The sequence below is a fragment of the Eptesicus fuscus genome, chromosome 6 (assembly GCF_027574615.1).
Source record: "Eptesicus fuscus isolate TK198812 chromosome 6, DD_ASM_mEF_20220401, whole genome shotgun sequence".
NCBI classification, from domain to species: domain Eukaryota; kingdom Metazoa; phylum Chordata; class Mammalia; order Chiroptera; family Vespertilionidae; genus Eptesicus; species Eptesicus fuscus.
The window spans coordinates 21,089,425-21,103,766 of NC_072478.1; the positions used below are offsets into that span (position 1 = coordinate 21,089,425).

General features: G+C 40.8%; 1 protein-coding gene across 5 annotated transcripts in view; it reads right to left on the reverse strand.

Annotated features, from left to right (window-relative positions):
• ADGRE3 (adhesion G protein-coupled receptor E3) overlaps positions 1-14,342 on the reverse strand; it is a 59,968-nt gene that overhangs the window by 22,808 nt on the left and 22,818 nt on the right. For all 5 annotated transcript variants that reach the window (XM_054717383.1, XM_054717382.1, XM_054717385.1 and 2 more), the window contains 3 exons: positions 13,307-13,344; positions 3,964-4,147; positions 1,017-1,136 (listed from right to left, as the gene is read on the reverse strand). In XM_054717383.1, coding sequence (XP_054573358.1) covers positions 1,017-1,136; positions 3,964-4,147; positions 13,307-13,344 — 342 coding nt within the window. The remainder of the gene's footprint in view (positions 1-1,016; positions 1,137-3,963; positions 4,148-13,306; positions 13,345-14,342) is intronic.

Genomic DNA, 14,342 nt, shown 5'->3' on the forward strand with positions numbered 1-14,342 from the left:
TATTGGAGTGACATTGGTTAATAAGATTATATAGGTTTCAAGTGTACATTTCTATGATACATGATCTGTATGGTATATTGCATTGTGTGTCCACCACCCAAAGTCAAATCACCTTCTGTCACCATATATTTGGCCCCCTTTACCTTTTACTGTCCCCTCACTCCCTTTTCCTCTGGTAACCACGGTACTGTTGTCTGTGTCTATGAGTTTCAGTTTTATATCCCACATATGAGTGAAATCATATGGCTCTTTCCTTTTTCTGACTGACTTGTTTTGCTTAGCATAATATTCTTAAGGTCAATCCATGGATAAAGAAGATGTGATACATGTGTACAATGGAATACTACTCAGCCATAAGAAGAGTTGAAATACTGCTATTTGTGACAGCATGAATGGATCTTGAGATTAATGCTTAAATAGTTAGGCTTGAGTAAAGCAGATTATCCTCCATCACATGGGTGGGCCTCATCCAATCAGTTGAAGGTCTTAAGGAAAAGACTGGCCTCCCCTGAGGAAGAGGGAATTCTGTCTCCAGACTGTCTTTGGACTTGGGATACAACATCAGCTCTTCCCTGGCTATATTTTAGACTTGCCAGCCTTCACAATAATAGGAGCCAATTCCTTGGAATCTGTCTTTGTCTCTCTTCACACACATTCTATTGGTTTCTCTGGAGAACTCTGACTAACACACTTACTGCTGCTTCCTTGAATCACCTCCTAAATAAACTACACTGAAACCCCTTACAGTTCTTCTAGAGACTGCTTCTGGGTGAACCCAAACTGAGACGTGGATGGAGCAGCCCCCAAATTACAAACAAGTCTCTTCCATGCTGAAGAAAAAAACCTTCCACTTTGGGAAGATTTTTTTTTTTTTTTAAGGATAAGACTCAACTGACACAATCTTAGGGTAACAAACCCATCAAGTAGGAACTTATTGGGGGATGTTTCCTTATGACTGACACAGTGATACTGCTGTGTGTGTCTTAGGGTTTCTGAATGCAGCCACCACAATGTACCTTGTAGGTTTTCCTGGATGATGTCATTGCAATGGATGTCCAGTGAGTTCATTTGGACGTTCAAGGTGAAGATCTTTCTTTCCTTGGAGCAATTGTTTGTAACAACTCGAGTTTCAACAGCTGGTAAGAAAAGGGCCAAGCAAGCTTACTGTTATTATAAGTTTTAAAAAACGTGTACAGCAACAAAAACAGGCCACATTTACGGAATGTGTAGGAGATGCCAGGCGCTGAGCTAAGAGCCGTATACATTTTCATCTTATGACAGCATCATATATCCCCATGAAGGACCATTATTCAAATGAGGAAACTGAGGTTCAGAAATTAGGGGTCCTCTCCAAGGCTTAAGGTTATGATGGGGGTGTAGGTAAATGAGGTACTCGAATCCTCCCACGATCACATCAAAAGTACTACTAAACTACTAACAATCATCATTCAGAATCACCTGAAATGTAGCCAAACAGAACTCCTACAACTAAGGATTTAAGGAATAAGCCACATTGAGACTGGTAGGAGGGGTAGAGATGTGGAATGGGCTGGTCCCACACCCACGTGTGGTGGATAAAAATCAGGAGGGGTATCTCGGTTGCAGAGGTTACCCCTGAGGACCCCAAAACAGGCTCCTCATTTCAGGGATTCAGTGCTGTGAAGAGAAGTTTCCATAACTTTTGGTTGTAAAACCCAGCAGGGATTGTGGCTGAGACAGAGGGCTTCTGGAGTCCCAGGCAGTTCCTCTTAAAGGACCTGTGCATGGACTTACTCAGACTCACTCGTTCTCAGCTCCAGAACTGGGACAGCAGCTTGAAAGACACCAGGGACATACAGAGAGGAACTGAAGTGTCTGGTATCCAGGTGAGAGCTGGAGGGGCAGATTTCTCCCAGAGAGAAGTGTTGGCAGAGGCCATGGTTCCTTTTCTGAGCCCTTTCCTCACAGAGCCAGCAGGCAGGCACCATATCTGAGTCTTCATAAACCTGGCTATCACTGTTCACCCTGCCCTGGTGATTCCCTGAGACCCTGCCTCACCATTTGTGGGCACACCCAAGCTGTTTCCAGTGGCTTTTCCATACAAATGGCCTGTTTTGGTTTATGCTTTAGAGTTTCCTAAAATCTCTCAAATAAGCAGCATCTGGTTTCAGCATTATATGCACTATTATAATCCCATTTTATAGATGAAGCAACTGAAGCTTACTGAGGTGAGGGCACTGGTTACCTGATTAAACAATTAGAACCTGGAAAGATGAGAATTATTTGTGATTTGGAAAATGGTTCAATTTATAATGAAAGTGTCCAGATTCCAGTTTCCCAAGATGGTTAGGTACTAGATTTTCTTTTACCATTTACATTTATTTTCATTATTATTAGTTTTATAGAGCATCAAGTATTTTATCAGCTAAGTTGGTAAAAAAAAAAAAAAAAGGTTCGTTAGGCATACACCAATTCTCTGATACCCCTGAGCTGAATAAAACAAAACAAATATTTCTGGAGGCCAATATAGTGATTTATATCAAAAGTCTAAAAATGTTTTTTCCCCTTGACCTAACAACTCCTCCTTTATGAATTCATTCTAAGAAAATATCAAACAAATACAAACAGATAAATTTTTAGCAGTCTTTATCACAGGATTGTTTAGAAAAAAACCCTTATTTCCAGAATAGGAAAATAAATTATGGCACACTCATACAATGCAACTCTATAAGTCATTGAAGGCAATAACGTAGGTAATGATGCTGTCTGCAGTTTTCATGGAAAGATGTTAGTGAGACAATGACTGAAAAAAACAGGCTTTGTGGAACTGTATGTAAAAGATAACATACACAACAAATATGTGTTCTCCTCATCACACATGTACCTAACTAGGTATAGGATTGGAAGATTGGGATATGGGCAGATTTAGTTTGTCTAAATTAGTTTTGTTTATGTATTTTCCTAATTAAAAAACTAATACTTGGTTTTGCTGTGGTATTTTATTTTTAAAAAGAAAAAAATGTATATATTTAGGTTTACAATATGATGATTTTACACATATATCCCTAGTGAAATGACAACCATAGTCAGGCTAATTAATACGACATGTCACGTGGTTGTGTAATATGTATGACAAGTGCAATAAAAGGATTTTCATTTAAAAATATATCATAAGATGTTCCTTCTACATGTGTTATTAGATTATGTAGGCACAAGATTTAAAAATTACTTTTTAAGCCCAAATCCCAGAACCAGGATGGGAAACCACTGAGAATCTTTTTTTTTTTTTTAGCAGTTCTATGGAGGTGTAATTGGTTGTACATTAGAGTGTACAATTTGATTAGTTTTATTGGTATATACACCTGTTAAACCACCACCACAATCAAGGTAGTGATCATTTCCATGACCCCCAAGTTTCCCCAAATTTTCTCATGCCTCCTTTCCATCCCTCCACTCTCCCCTCCCTGTCACTGAAGCATCCATCTTATATAAAAACCACTGTTTGAAATTTTAACCCTGCTATTTGGCTTCTGTAAATGCTTGCTTGCTTAAATAATAAGGAAAATAAGACTACTCCCACTTCAGAGAGGCCATTAAACCTTCTCCGGATGAAATTATCAGCGCTGGCACCAGGCCAGGCCTTTGGTTGAGGTCTCAAGGCCCCAGCACATAGGGGCTCTTTAAGAACTTGCAAAGAGGGCTGGAAATATCCCATATTTGGGAGACAAAGAAGGTAAAAACATATAAATAGGGAAAGTTCCTCCATGTTGGGGCTCAGAATTTGAGAGACATTTTCCTCTGGACCCATGTTTCTCCCGTTTTCTGTAACATCACTATAGATTAGTTTGCAAATTTCCAGCATTTTATATAAATTGGCTCATGCAATGTATTTATTTATTTTCTAACTGCTTAATACAGACCTCAGTTGGTAACCAGAAACCCCCCACCTCACTCCATGAGCATCAGGTCTTAATGTCTCCTTACCCACAGTACTGTTTTGAAGTTTCTGGATTTCTTGGTCTGGGGCGTTCAAGGCAGTTTCTAGAACATTGGATTCCATAGTCTGGAGAATAGATGTGGCCTTGGATGCAACTTTTGTCTGCTCTCCTGTTCCCCACAGAGTCTTGTTGGTGAGAAGTGACTCAAAATTCTCAACAACTCGTTGTAGCTTTAAATATATAAATAACAACAACAATAATAATAGTCCACTCTGATAGTTCCCCACAACCCCAAGGCACAGTAGAAAGCATAAGAAAGCAAGTTTTGGAGCCAGAGGACCCAGTTCAAATCCTGACTCCACCATTCACTGGCTTTGTGACCTTGGGAAAGACACTGGATTGCTCTGTGCCTTCGTTTCCCCAGTTTAGGATGGAGACAGTAATAGGACCCTATAGAGTTTTTGGAAAAATTAAATGAGTTAGAAGATGCTACATGTCTGTGCCTGGTAAATACAGGACAAGGGTTAATTATTACCAACCTCTTTTACCAATAAGGAAGTGGTGTGTTTGCTCAAAATAGACCAGGTTCTCAACCTGGGCAATTTTAACCCCCTGGGGCTAGCACGTCAAACTTGTGACCCACAATGAATATTTTTGTGGCCCAGCCAATATAACGGTTTGTAAGAAATGGTTTAATAAAAATTTCATAACTTAATTTTTACAATATCCTATTATACATAATTATTAATAACGAACTACAATGCTAATGACCAATTACTACAATCCTGTTGCATTCATTTTCCTTATGCACCTACACACAGGCGCACCCTTTCTTTCCACTAATACCAGCAGCGAATATTTTAGCATCCGATTGCCACGTCATTAGTCTTATACTGACTTGTTTGATGTGCACAACAGGAAATGTTTCGCTTTTGGAGAACAAGAAAAATAGGTTTATTTGCGTTCCGCTTATTAATTTGTGCAGTTATTCAGTGTCTGATAAGTTAATGTTCAAGAAGAAATATTAATTTTCATTAAAATGTTCTATTATTTTATGTTAGCAATGACTCATTTATTTCAGCCCTTTGTATTCAGCATGTCTCTATCGAAAGAAACCTACATTTCTATGAAAATTGAAGCTTTTGTTTTTCTGCAGCCCACATAAACTTAAACCTTGTTCATTTGGCTCATGTTAGCCTTTGAGTTTGACATGCTTGCCCTGGGGATGGTAAAATCTGGAGATATTTATGAATGTCACCACTGAGGCATGCTCCTGATATCCAGCGGGTGGAGGCCAGAGATACTGCTCCACATCCTTTAATGCATAGGACAACCCCAACAACAAAGAATGACCCAGTCTCGAATATTATAACATTATAATGTTATACAAAGAGAAACTCCGAGTTTCTCAGACATAGCTCAGAAGGCACTCTAATTGGCCTTTTAATTTTTATTTTTTAAAATTAAGTTTATTGGGGGTGACATTGATTAATAATTATGTGTTTCAAGTGTACAATTCTATGATACATCATCTGTATATTGCATTGTGTTCCCACCACCCAAAGTCAAGTCTCCTCCGTCATGATATACTCGACCTCCTCTACCCTTGACTACCTCCTTCATCCCCCTAATTTGCCTTTTAAAATCAAGACATTTGTCTATGAAGGATAGCAAAGAGATGCACCAATGGATGGAGAAGAATGGGGCTAAGGTGAAGGTTTAAAAATGGAAACATTCTAATTCTATGAATTTTCCTATTCTGGACATTTTATATAAACAGAATCAGCCCTGGCTGGTGTGGCTCAGTTGGTTGGGCGTTGTCCTATGCACCAAAGGGTTGCAGTTCAATTTCTGGTTGGGGCTGGATCTCCCTCTTCTTGTAGAAGGCGTGCAGGAGGCAACCAATCAAAGTTACACTCTCACATCAATGTTCCTCTCTCTCCCTCTCCCTTCCTCTCTAAAAGGAATCAATACAAATATTTTTAAAAAATGGAATCATACATTGTATAACCTTTTGTGTTTGGTTTCTTTCACTCAGCATGTTTTCAAGGCTCATCCACATTGTAACATGTATTAGAACTTCATTCCTTTTTATGGCTGAATAACATTCCACTGTATGGATGGATGATATTTTGCTTATCCATTCATTTGTTGATGAACATTTGGATTGTTTCCACCTTTTGGCCATTGTGAATAGTGCTGCTGTGAGTCATCAGCAAGAGAGCTTTAAATAGGGGTTGAAAGTAGGTGTCATCTTTAATGCCAACACCAATCAATTAGTAGTGGCCACCTGGAACACTGTTGAGAAAGATTCTGAGGCCATATTCAGATTCAGCAGAAAAGAATGCTTTGATCAATTATTGCTATAGATCATGAATATATGACAGGGGCAGTAGCAAAAACAACAACAAAACAAACAAACACAAAAACAAACACAAACACCAAAAAACAGTGCTGCTGTGAACATGGATGTGCAAATACCTATTTGAGTTCCTGCTTTCAATTCTATTGGGTGTATCATAGAAATGGAACTACTGGGGCATGTGGTAATTTGATTTAACTTTTTGAGGAACCTGGCAATAAAATTTATAATGAAATGCTCCTTTTAATTACATGCTTATTTATTACTTCAATGAACATTTGTTGAACTCTCAATGAGTGCTTGGTGGTATTCCTGTCCTCAAGAAGCTCACGGTCTATGGGGTGACAGCATATCATGTAAATGGCAGTCATCTGGAGATCACATGGATAACATGGATGGAACATGTACTCTGGATGAGTCACTGTGCTAAATACTTGACGTATATAATTTCATCTAAACTTCCCATCTATCCAAGGAGGTGGGTGCCATTATTACCCTCATTTTATAGATGCGTAAATCAATTCTTGGAGAGTGTGATGATTAGTTTTATGTGTCAATTTGATGAGGTCATGGGGAACACAGATATTTGGTCAAGCATCATTCTAGGTGTTTCTGGATGAAGTTAACATTTGAATGGGTAGACAGAGCAAAGTGGATTACCCTCCCTCATGTGGGTGGGCCTCATCCAGTCAGTTGGGGGCCTGCATAGAAAAAATATTTTAGGTAACGGGGGATTTCCTTCTGCCTGACTACACAATGGCCTTGAGCTAGGACATTAGTTTTCATCTTCAGACTTGAACTGAAACATCAGCTCTTCCTATGTTTCAAGCCTTCAGGCCTCTGCTCTCCTGGTTCTCAAGTCCCTGGAACTCTCCCACCAGCTCTTCTGGGTCTCCAGTTTGCCAACTGCAGATCTTGGGACCTGTCAGCTCCCATAATCACATGAGCCAACTCCTTGTAATAAATCTCTTTATCTATATCTATGTCTCCTATTGCTTCTGTGTCCCTAACACAGAGAAGTTGTGTCTTTTGCCACTGTGGTGCTAGGATTTGAACCCCTGTCTACACTTCTAGCTCCACAGCCTCCCACCATAAGCACATGGGGAAGGGGATATTAACTCAGATGGAGACTGTTTAAGGAGGCCCTCCAGAAGTATGTGATACCTGAGTGGAGTTTCGGGCAAAGAAGAGTGACAGGAAGCCAGCCAGGTTATGAACTGGGGAAAGGAATTTCAGGTAGAGAGGATAGCATGTACCTGGAGGCCTGGAGATTGGGAGGGCAAGGCATGAACACTCCTTCTGCAGTAGGGCAGGGTGAGAGCAGAAGAAGGAATGAGTCCATTCTACTCAACTAGACCTTCTCAGAGACATGAATCATTTAACCAAAATATTAAAATTTAGAGTTGATTTACAGACACTAAATGATTACTATCTAATAGGTACTTTCTTGGTTTCTCTCTCTTTTAGCTGTCTTACAATATCCATTTCCCCTTCTTCTTTTTGTTAACTGAATGAATCCCTCAAATTTCACCTGGGTCATGCTGCCCGACTACAGGCCATATTGTTCCAACTTCCCTTGCAGTTAGGTTTGGGCATATGTGCAATTTCTGGGTTGTCACTTTAAGACATGTCTCTAAGCCCTGGCCGGTGTAACTCAGTTGGAGTGTCGTCTCATACACCGAAAGGTAGTGGGTTTGTTTCCCGGTCAGGGCATATGCCCAAATTGTGGGTTTGATTCCTGACTGGGTTGCATATGGGAGGCAGCCAATGGATGTTTCTCTTGCACATTGATGTTTCTCTCTCTCTCCCTAAAATCAATGAAGGAAAAAAAAGACATGTCTCTAAAAAAGGGAACCCTAATGCACTGTTGGTAGGATTGTAAATTGGTGCAGCCACTATGGACTATAGTATGGAGATTTATAAAAAAACTAAAAATAGAACTACCATATGACCCAGCAATTCTACTTTTGGGTATTTATCTGATAAAATCCCAAACACTAATTTTAAAAGACATATGTACCCTTATATTCATTACAGCACATTACAGCATTATTTTCAATAGCCAAGATGTGAAAGCAACACAAATGCCCATCAATAGATGATTAGGTAAAGGAGATGTAGTACTTATATACAATGGAATATAACTCAGCCATGTAAAGAACGGAATCTTCTGATTTGTGACAGCATGGATGAACCTACAAGGTATTACTATAAGTGAAATAAGCTAGGCAGAGAAAGACAAACACCATATTATTTCACTTATACGTGGAATGTAAGGAACAAAATAGCCCTGGCCAGGTAGCTCAGTTGGTTAGAGCGTTGTCCCAGTACGCTAAGGTTGCAGGTTTGATCCCTGGTCAGGGCACATACAAGAATCAACCAATGAATGCATAAATAAGTGGAACAACAAATCTCTCTCTCTCTCTCAAATCATTTAAAAGTTTAATAAAAAATAAAATAAATAAACAAACAAAACAGAAATAAACTCATAGATATAGAGAACATTTTGATGGTTGACAGATGGGAGGGAGATTGGGGAATGGGCGAAAAAGGGGAAGGGATTAAGATGTGCAAATTGGGAGAAACCAAGATGGCGGCATAGGTAAACACCTAAACTGCTGCCTTGCACAACAATTTCAAAACTACAACTAAAAGACAGAACGGACATCACCCAGAACCATAGGAAAGCTGGCTGAGTGGAAATTCTACAACTAGAAGGAAAGAGGAAAGCACACGGAGAATCAGAGGAGCTGCAAAGGACTGAGGTATGGAGACACGCACACAGAGAGGAAGGGCGGCTGAGTGCCTTCTGGCATTCTCTGGGGGAGAGGGAAGGAAGCCCCTACTGCACTGAACCCCAGTTCCGACTGCACTGAACCCCAGTTCCAGGCGAAATGCCATGGACCCAGGCTCATACGAGGGAGTCTGGACTGTCAGGTAGAGAGAAAGGCACACGGAGACTCGGGGAAGCCGCGGCGGGCAGGGGTCTGGTGACGTGTGCGCGCACACGCGCGCATGTGCAGGGAAGACTGACTGCTGAGGTTGCCGCTAGCTCTTCCTAGCGGAAGGGAGTCAGAAGCTCCTGACTGCACTGAACCCCAGTTCCAGGCGAGCCTGGGGGAATCTGGACTGTCAGGTGGAAACTCAGGGGAGCCATGGAATGTAGAGGTCTGGAGGTGCACATGCAAGGGCAGGGCTGACGGGAAGCCAAGACTGTTTGCTCCGCCCTGAGACTCCACCCCATCCAAGCTGAGCACAGAGGCTTTTCAATTTTGCAAGTCTGGTCCTATAAGGCTGTCTTCAGCACATGTCTCCCGGCGTAGACACAGCTGATACACATAGCCAATTGGCCTGGAGGTCAATTCCTCCCAGTGATACCAACGACAATCAAGACTTAACTACAACAAGGCTGTACACACAGACCACAAAGGGGTGCACCAAGAGTGTCCACCTCAGGTAACTGGGGAAGCCTACCCACTGGATCATATAGGAAACCTAGCACACAAAGCTACCCTACCAACTCAGGGAAGCAGCGAAAATGTGGAGACAAAGTAACAGATCACAAACGAAAGAAATGGAGGAAAATAAATGACTGGATATAGAATTCAAAACCACTGTTATAAGGTTTATCAAGAATTTCCTAGAAAAGGCCAATACATTTAGCCAGACCCTCGAGGATATGAAAAAGGACCAACTAGAAATTAAACATACACTGACTGAAATAAAAAATATTATACAGAGACCCAACAGCAGACTAGAGGAATGCAAGAATCAAGTCAAAGATTTGAAATACAATGAAGCAAAAAACACTCCTCCGGAAAAGCAAAAAGAAAAAAGAATCCAAAAAGTTGAAGATAGTGTAAGAAGCCTCTGGGACAACTTCAAGCATACCAACATCAGAATTATGGGGGTGCCAGAAGAAGAGAGAGAGCAAGATATTGAAAACCTATTTAAAGAAATAATGACTGAAAACTTCCCCCACCTGGTGAAAGAAATAGACTTACAAGTCCAGGAAGCTCACAGAACCCCAAACAAAAGGAATCTAAAGAGGACCACACCAAGACACATCATAATTAAAATGCCAAGAGCAAAAGACAAAGAGAGAGTATTAAAAGCAGCAAGAGAAAAACAGTTAGTTACCTGCAAGGGAGCACCCATACAATTGTCAGCTGATTTCTCAACAGAAACTATGCAGGCCAGATGGGAGTGGCAAGAAATATTCAAAGTGATGAATAGCAAGAACCTACAACCAAGATTACTCTACCCAGCAAAGTTATCATTCAGAATTGAAGGTCAGATAAAGAGCTTCACAGATAAGAAAAAGCTAAAGGAGTTCATCACCACCAAACCAGTATTATATGAAATGCTGAAAGGTATTCTTTAAGAAGAGGAAGAAAAAGAAAAAAGTAAAGATAAAAATTATGAACAACAAATATATATCTATCAACAAGTGAACCCAAAAATCAAGTGAATTAAAAATCTGAGGAACAGAATAAACTGGTGAATATAATAGAATCAGGGGCATAGAAAGGGAGTGGACTGACAATTCTCAGGGGGAAAGGGATATGGGGGGTGCAGGAAGAGACTGGACAAAATTGTACACCTATGGATGAGGACAGTGCGGGGGAGGTAAGGGCAGAGGGTGGGGTGGCAACCAGGTGGAGGGGAGCTGTGGGGGGAAAAAGGAGAAACTATTGTAATAATCTGAACAATAAAGATTTATTAAATTAAAAAAAGATGTGCAAATTGCCAGTTATAGAAATAGTCACAAGGATGTAATGTACAGCAGAGAGAATATGGTCAATAATGTTGTGATAACTGTGTATGATGTCGGATAGGTACTAGACTTATCAGGATGATTACTTCATAAGTTACATAAATGTCTAATCACTATGTTGTATACCTGAAACTTATATAATATTGTATGTCAACAGTTATTGAAACATTAGAGAAAGACATGTCTCTAAGATACGATCACACCCTTATTAGCATATCATAGGGTGATCTTATAGATGCATCCCTCCTTCTACTCTCTCCCTTCACTCTGCCCTCCAGACAATGTGCCCTAGACTCCCTCTCTCCTCTCCCTATGAATGCAACACTGCAGCAACTCATCTTTGACCATGCGGTTGAGGACAAGATGCCAGGGGATGGAAAGAATGTGGGCACCCTTAATGGCCTCACAGAGCAGAATCCCTTCACCAGCCTAGACTGTTCACCTCTGGATTGTTAACTCAGAAAGTAATAAAAATCTATCTTTTAAAAGCCATTGAATAATCGGGCCTCTGTTGCCGCAGCTCACCATACCCTAATACAGTCTTATTTAGTCTGTTTTTCTTGATCTGGGATAGGTCCTATCTTTAGGGGGCAGTACACACACACACACACACAATCTATCTATCGCTATAGTGAGATACATAGTGACATACGTATAGTGATAAACATGGTGGTATATAGTTGACCCTCAAACAACATGGTTTGAACTGAATGGGCCTACTTATATGTGAATTTTTTTTCAATAAATACCTTAAATGTATTTTCTCTTTCTTACGATTTTCTTAATAACATTTTCTTTTTTCTAGTTTACTTTATTATAAGAATATAGTGTACGATACATGTAACAAACAAAATATGTGTTAATCAACTATTTATGTTATCAGTAAGACTTCTGGTCAACAGTAGGCTATTAGTAGCTAAGTTTTTGGGAATTTTTGACTGCGTGGGGGCGGTCAGTATCCATATTCAATGGTCAACTATAATATATGTATATATCATAGTTATACATAATAGAAATTGTCTAGCAATACTGTATTATAATGAACTTACATTATATTACAATTAACATACATTATATATTAAAATATCCTACATAATAAAAAGGTAATATGCAAATTGCATCACTCCGCTACACCCACAATTGGGCCAGCTGGAGGCGCGGGGGGCGGGACTCAGGGTGGCCGATTGGCTGGCAGTAGGAGCTGGGGGGCGGGGACTTGCGAGTCCCTGCCCCCATCCCCCTCCTCCCGCCGGCCTAAATGGCCGGCGCTGCTGGAGGACCCATGGGGCCGGCGGAAGAAGCCGGTGGTGGAATTTGGGGTGGCCGATTGCGTGGCTGCCGGCACCAGTTTTCCTCTGGCCACCCCCCAGATCGGAGTGCTTCCCGAGTCCTGCCCTCAGCCTTCGGAAGTGGGTACACCAATCAGAAAGGATATATGCACCACCATGTTCATAGCAGCACAATTTACAATAGCTAAGATTTGGAAACAGCCTAGGTGCCCGTCAGCAGATGACTGGATCGGAAAACTGTGGTACATCTACACAATGGAATACTATGCTGCCATAAAAAAGAAGGAATTCTCATCATTTGCAGCAACCTGGATGGAATTGGAGAACATTATGCTAAGTGAAATAAGCCAGTCAATGAAAGAAAAATACCACATGATCTCACTCATTTAGGGATAGTAAAGAACATTATAAAGTGGTGAACAAAAAGATAGATACAGAGACAGTAAAGCATCAAACAGACTTTCAAAGTACAGGGGGAAAGTTTGGGAAAGGTGGGGGAGTTATGAAATCAAATGAAGGACTTGTATGCATGCATATAAGCATAAACAATGGACGCAAAACTCTGGGGGGGGGAGGGCATGTGTGGGTGTGGGGTGGGGGGGGTAATAGTAAGATATGTACACATATAATACCTCAATAAAAGTAAAAAAAAAAAAAAAAAAAGAAGTGGGTGGGTGGCCAGAGGAAAACTGGTGCTGGCGAGAGGCGCTCTGATCGGTGGGTGGCCAGACGAAAACTGGTTTTGGCGGAAAACTGGTGCTGGCAGCCAGGTGAAGGAAAGTCTATTGCACGAAACTTCGTGCAATGGGCTTCTGGTATTATATATTGCATATGATGCATCAATATATGATCTATAATATGTAGTACACATATAATATCTAGTACCCATCGCCATTTGCTGATTTTTGGCTTTGTAAATATTTGTTACCAGGCTAGGTTCCAGGACTCAGCTTCCACTCACCTCTTTATTGCCTTTGGTTGTGCTTGAGGAGGTGATATCTGCAAAAGACATCATGGGCAGTTACTGTGGGAACTGAGAGTGAAAGGATGGAGAGGTGGGCAGATAAGGTGAGTAACTTGAATGTAGAATGTCTGAAGTCAAACTAACGATGTTCATTGACAAGCTTCTTTGCTGTTTGGGGGATCAGAGTCCAAGTTTCTTGTTACAGTGTAGAGCAGTGTTTTTCCACTGGGGTGATTTTGCCCTCAGGGGACACTGACAATGGCTGGAGACATTTTTGGTGGGTACAGTTTGGAACAGGGCTGCTACTAGAATCTGATGATTGGAGGCCTGGGATGCTGCTCAACACCCTACAATGCACAGGACAGCTCCAGACCACAAAAAAAGTATTGGATCTTAAATGCCAAAGTTGCTGTAATAGAGATACACTGGCATAGAGGAAGCAGAAAAAGTAAACTCCAAACTCTGTAAGTCAGTCTTGGCTGGACATTATAACTGAAATGGCTGAGGAAACAGAAAATTAAATACCTCAGGTTTTAAAAAAAATTCTTTACTAGTATTATTTAAAGTATTACACGTGTCTCCTTTCCTCCCCATTGACTTCTCCCTGGCTGTTCACACCCCAACCCCAGCACATGCCCTCACCCCCCTACTCTCTGTGTCCATGGGTTCTGCTTATATGGATGGTTTTAACCCTTTGCACTCACTTGCTTTTTTCTTGATTCCTTTATTCTAATGCTAACCACGTCGAGTCACACTCGACATCCGAGTGCAAAAGGTTAAAATTCAGCATGGCTGGGAATTAGAATAAAACAGGAGTGTCCATTTTTGGTTATCAGCTGTTAATGGGACCTTTTGTGTGGTTAATTGTGCATTGGGAAGACACCATATCTGTTTAGAAAGACGAGGAAAGGCTAGCAAATGTTTACATACCTGTTACCATCAAACTGAGGTTAAATCTATACCTAGTCTATATCTTGGTTTTCAGCTGAGTCTATTTGTTAAAAAGGGCAAAGAGCTTTCTTGTAACATTGAA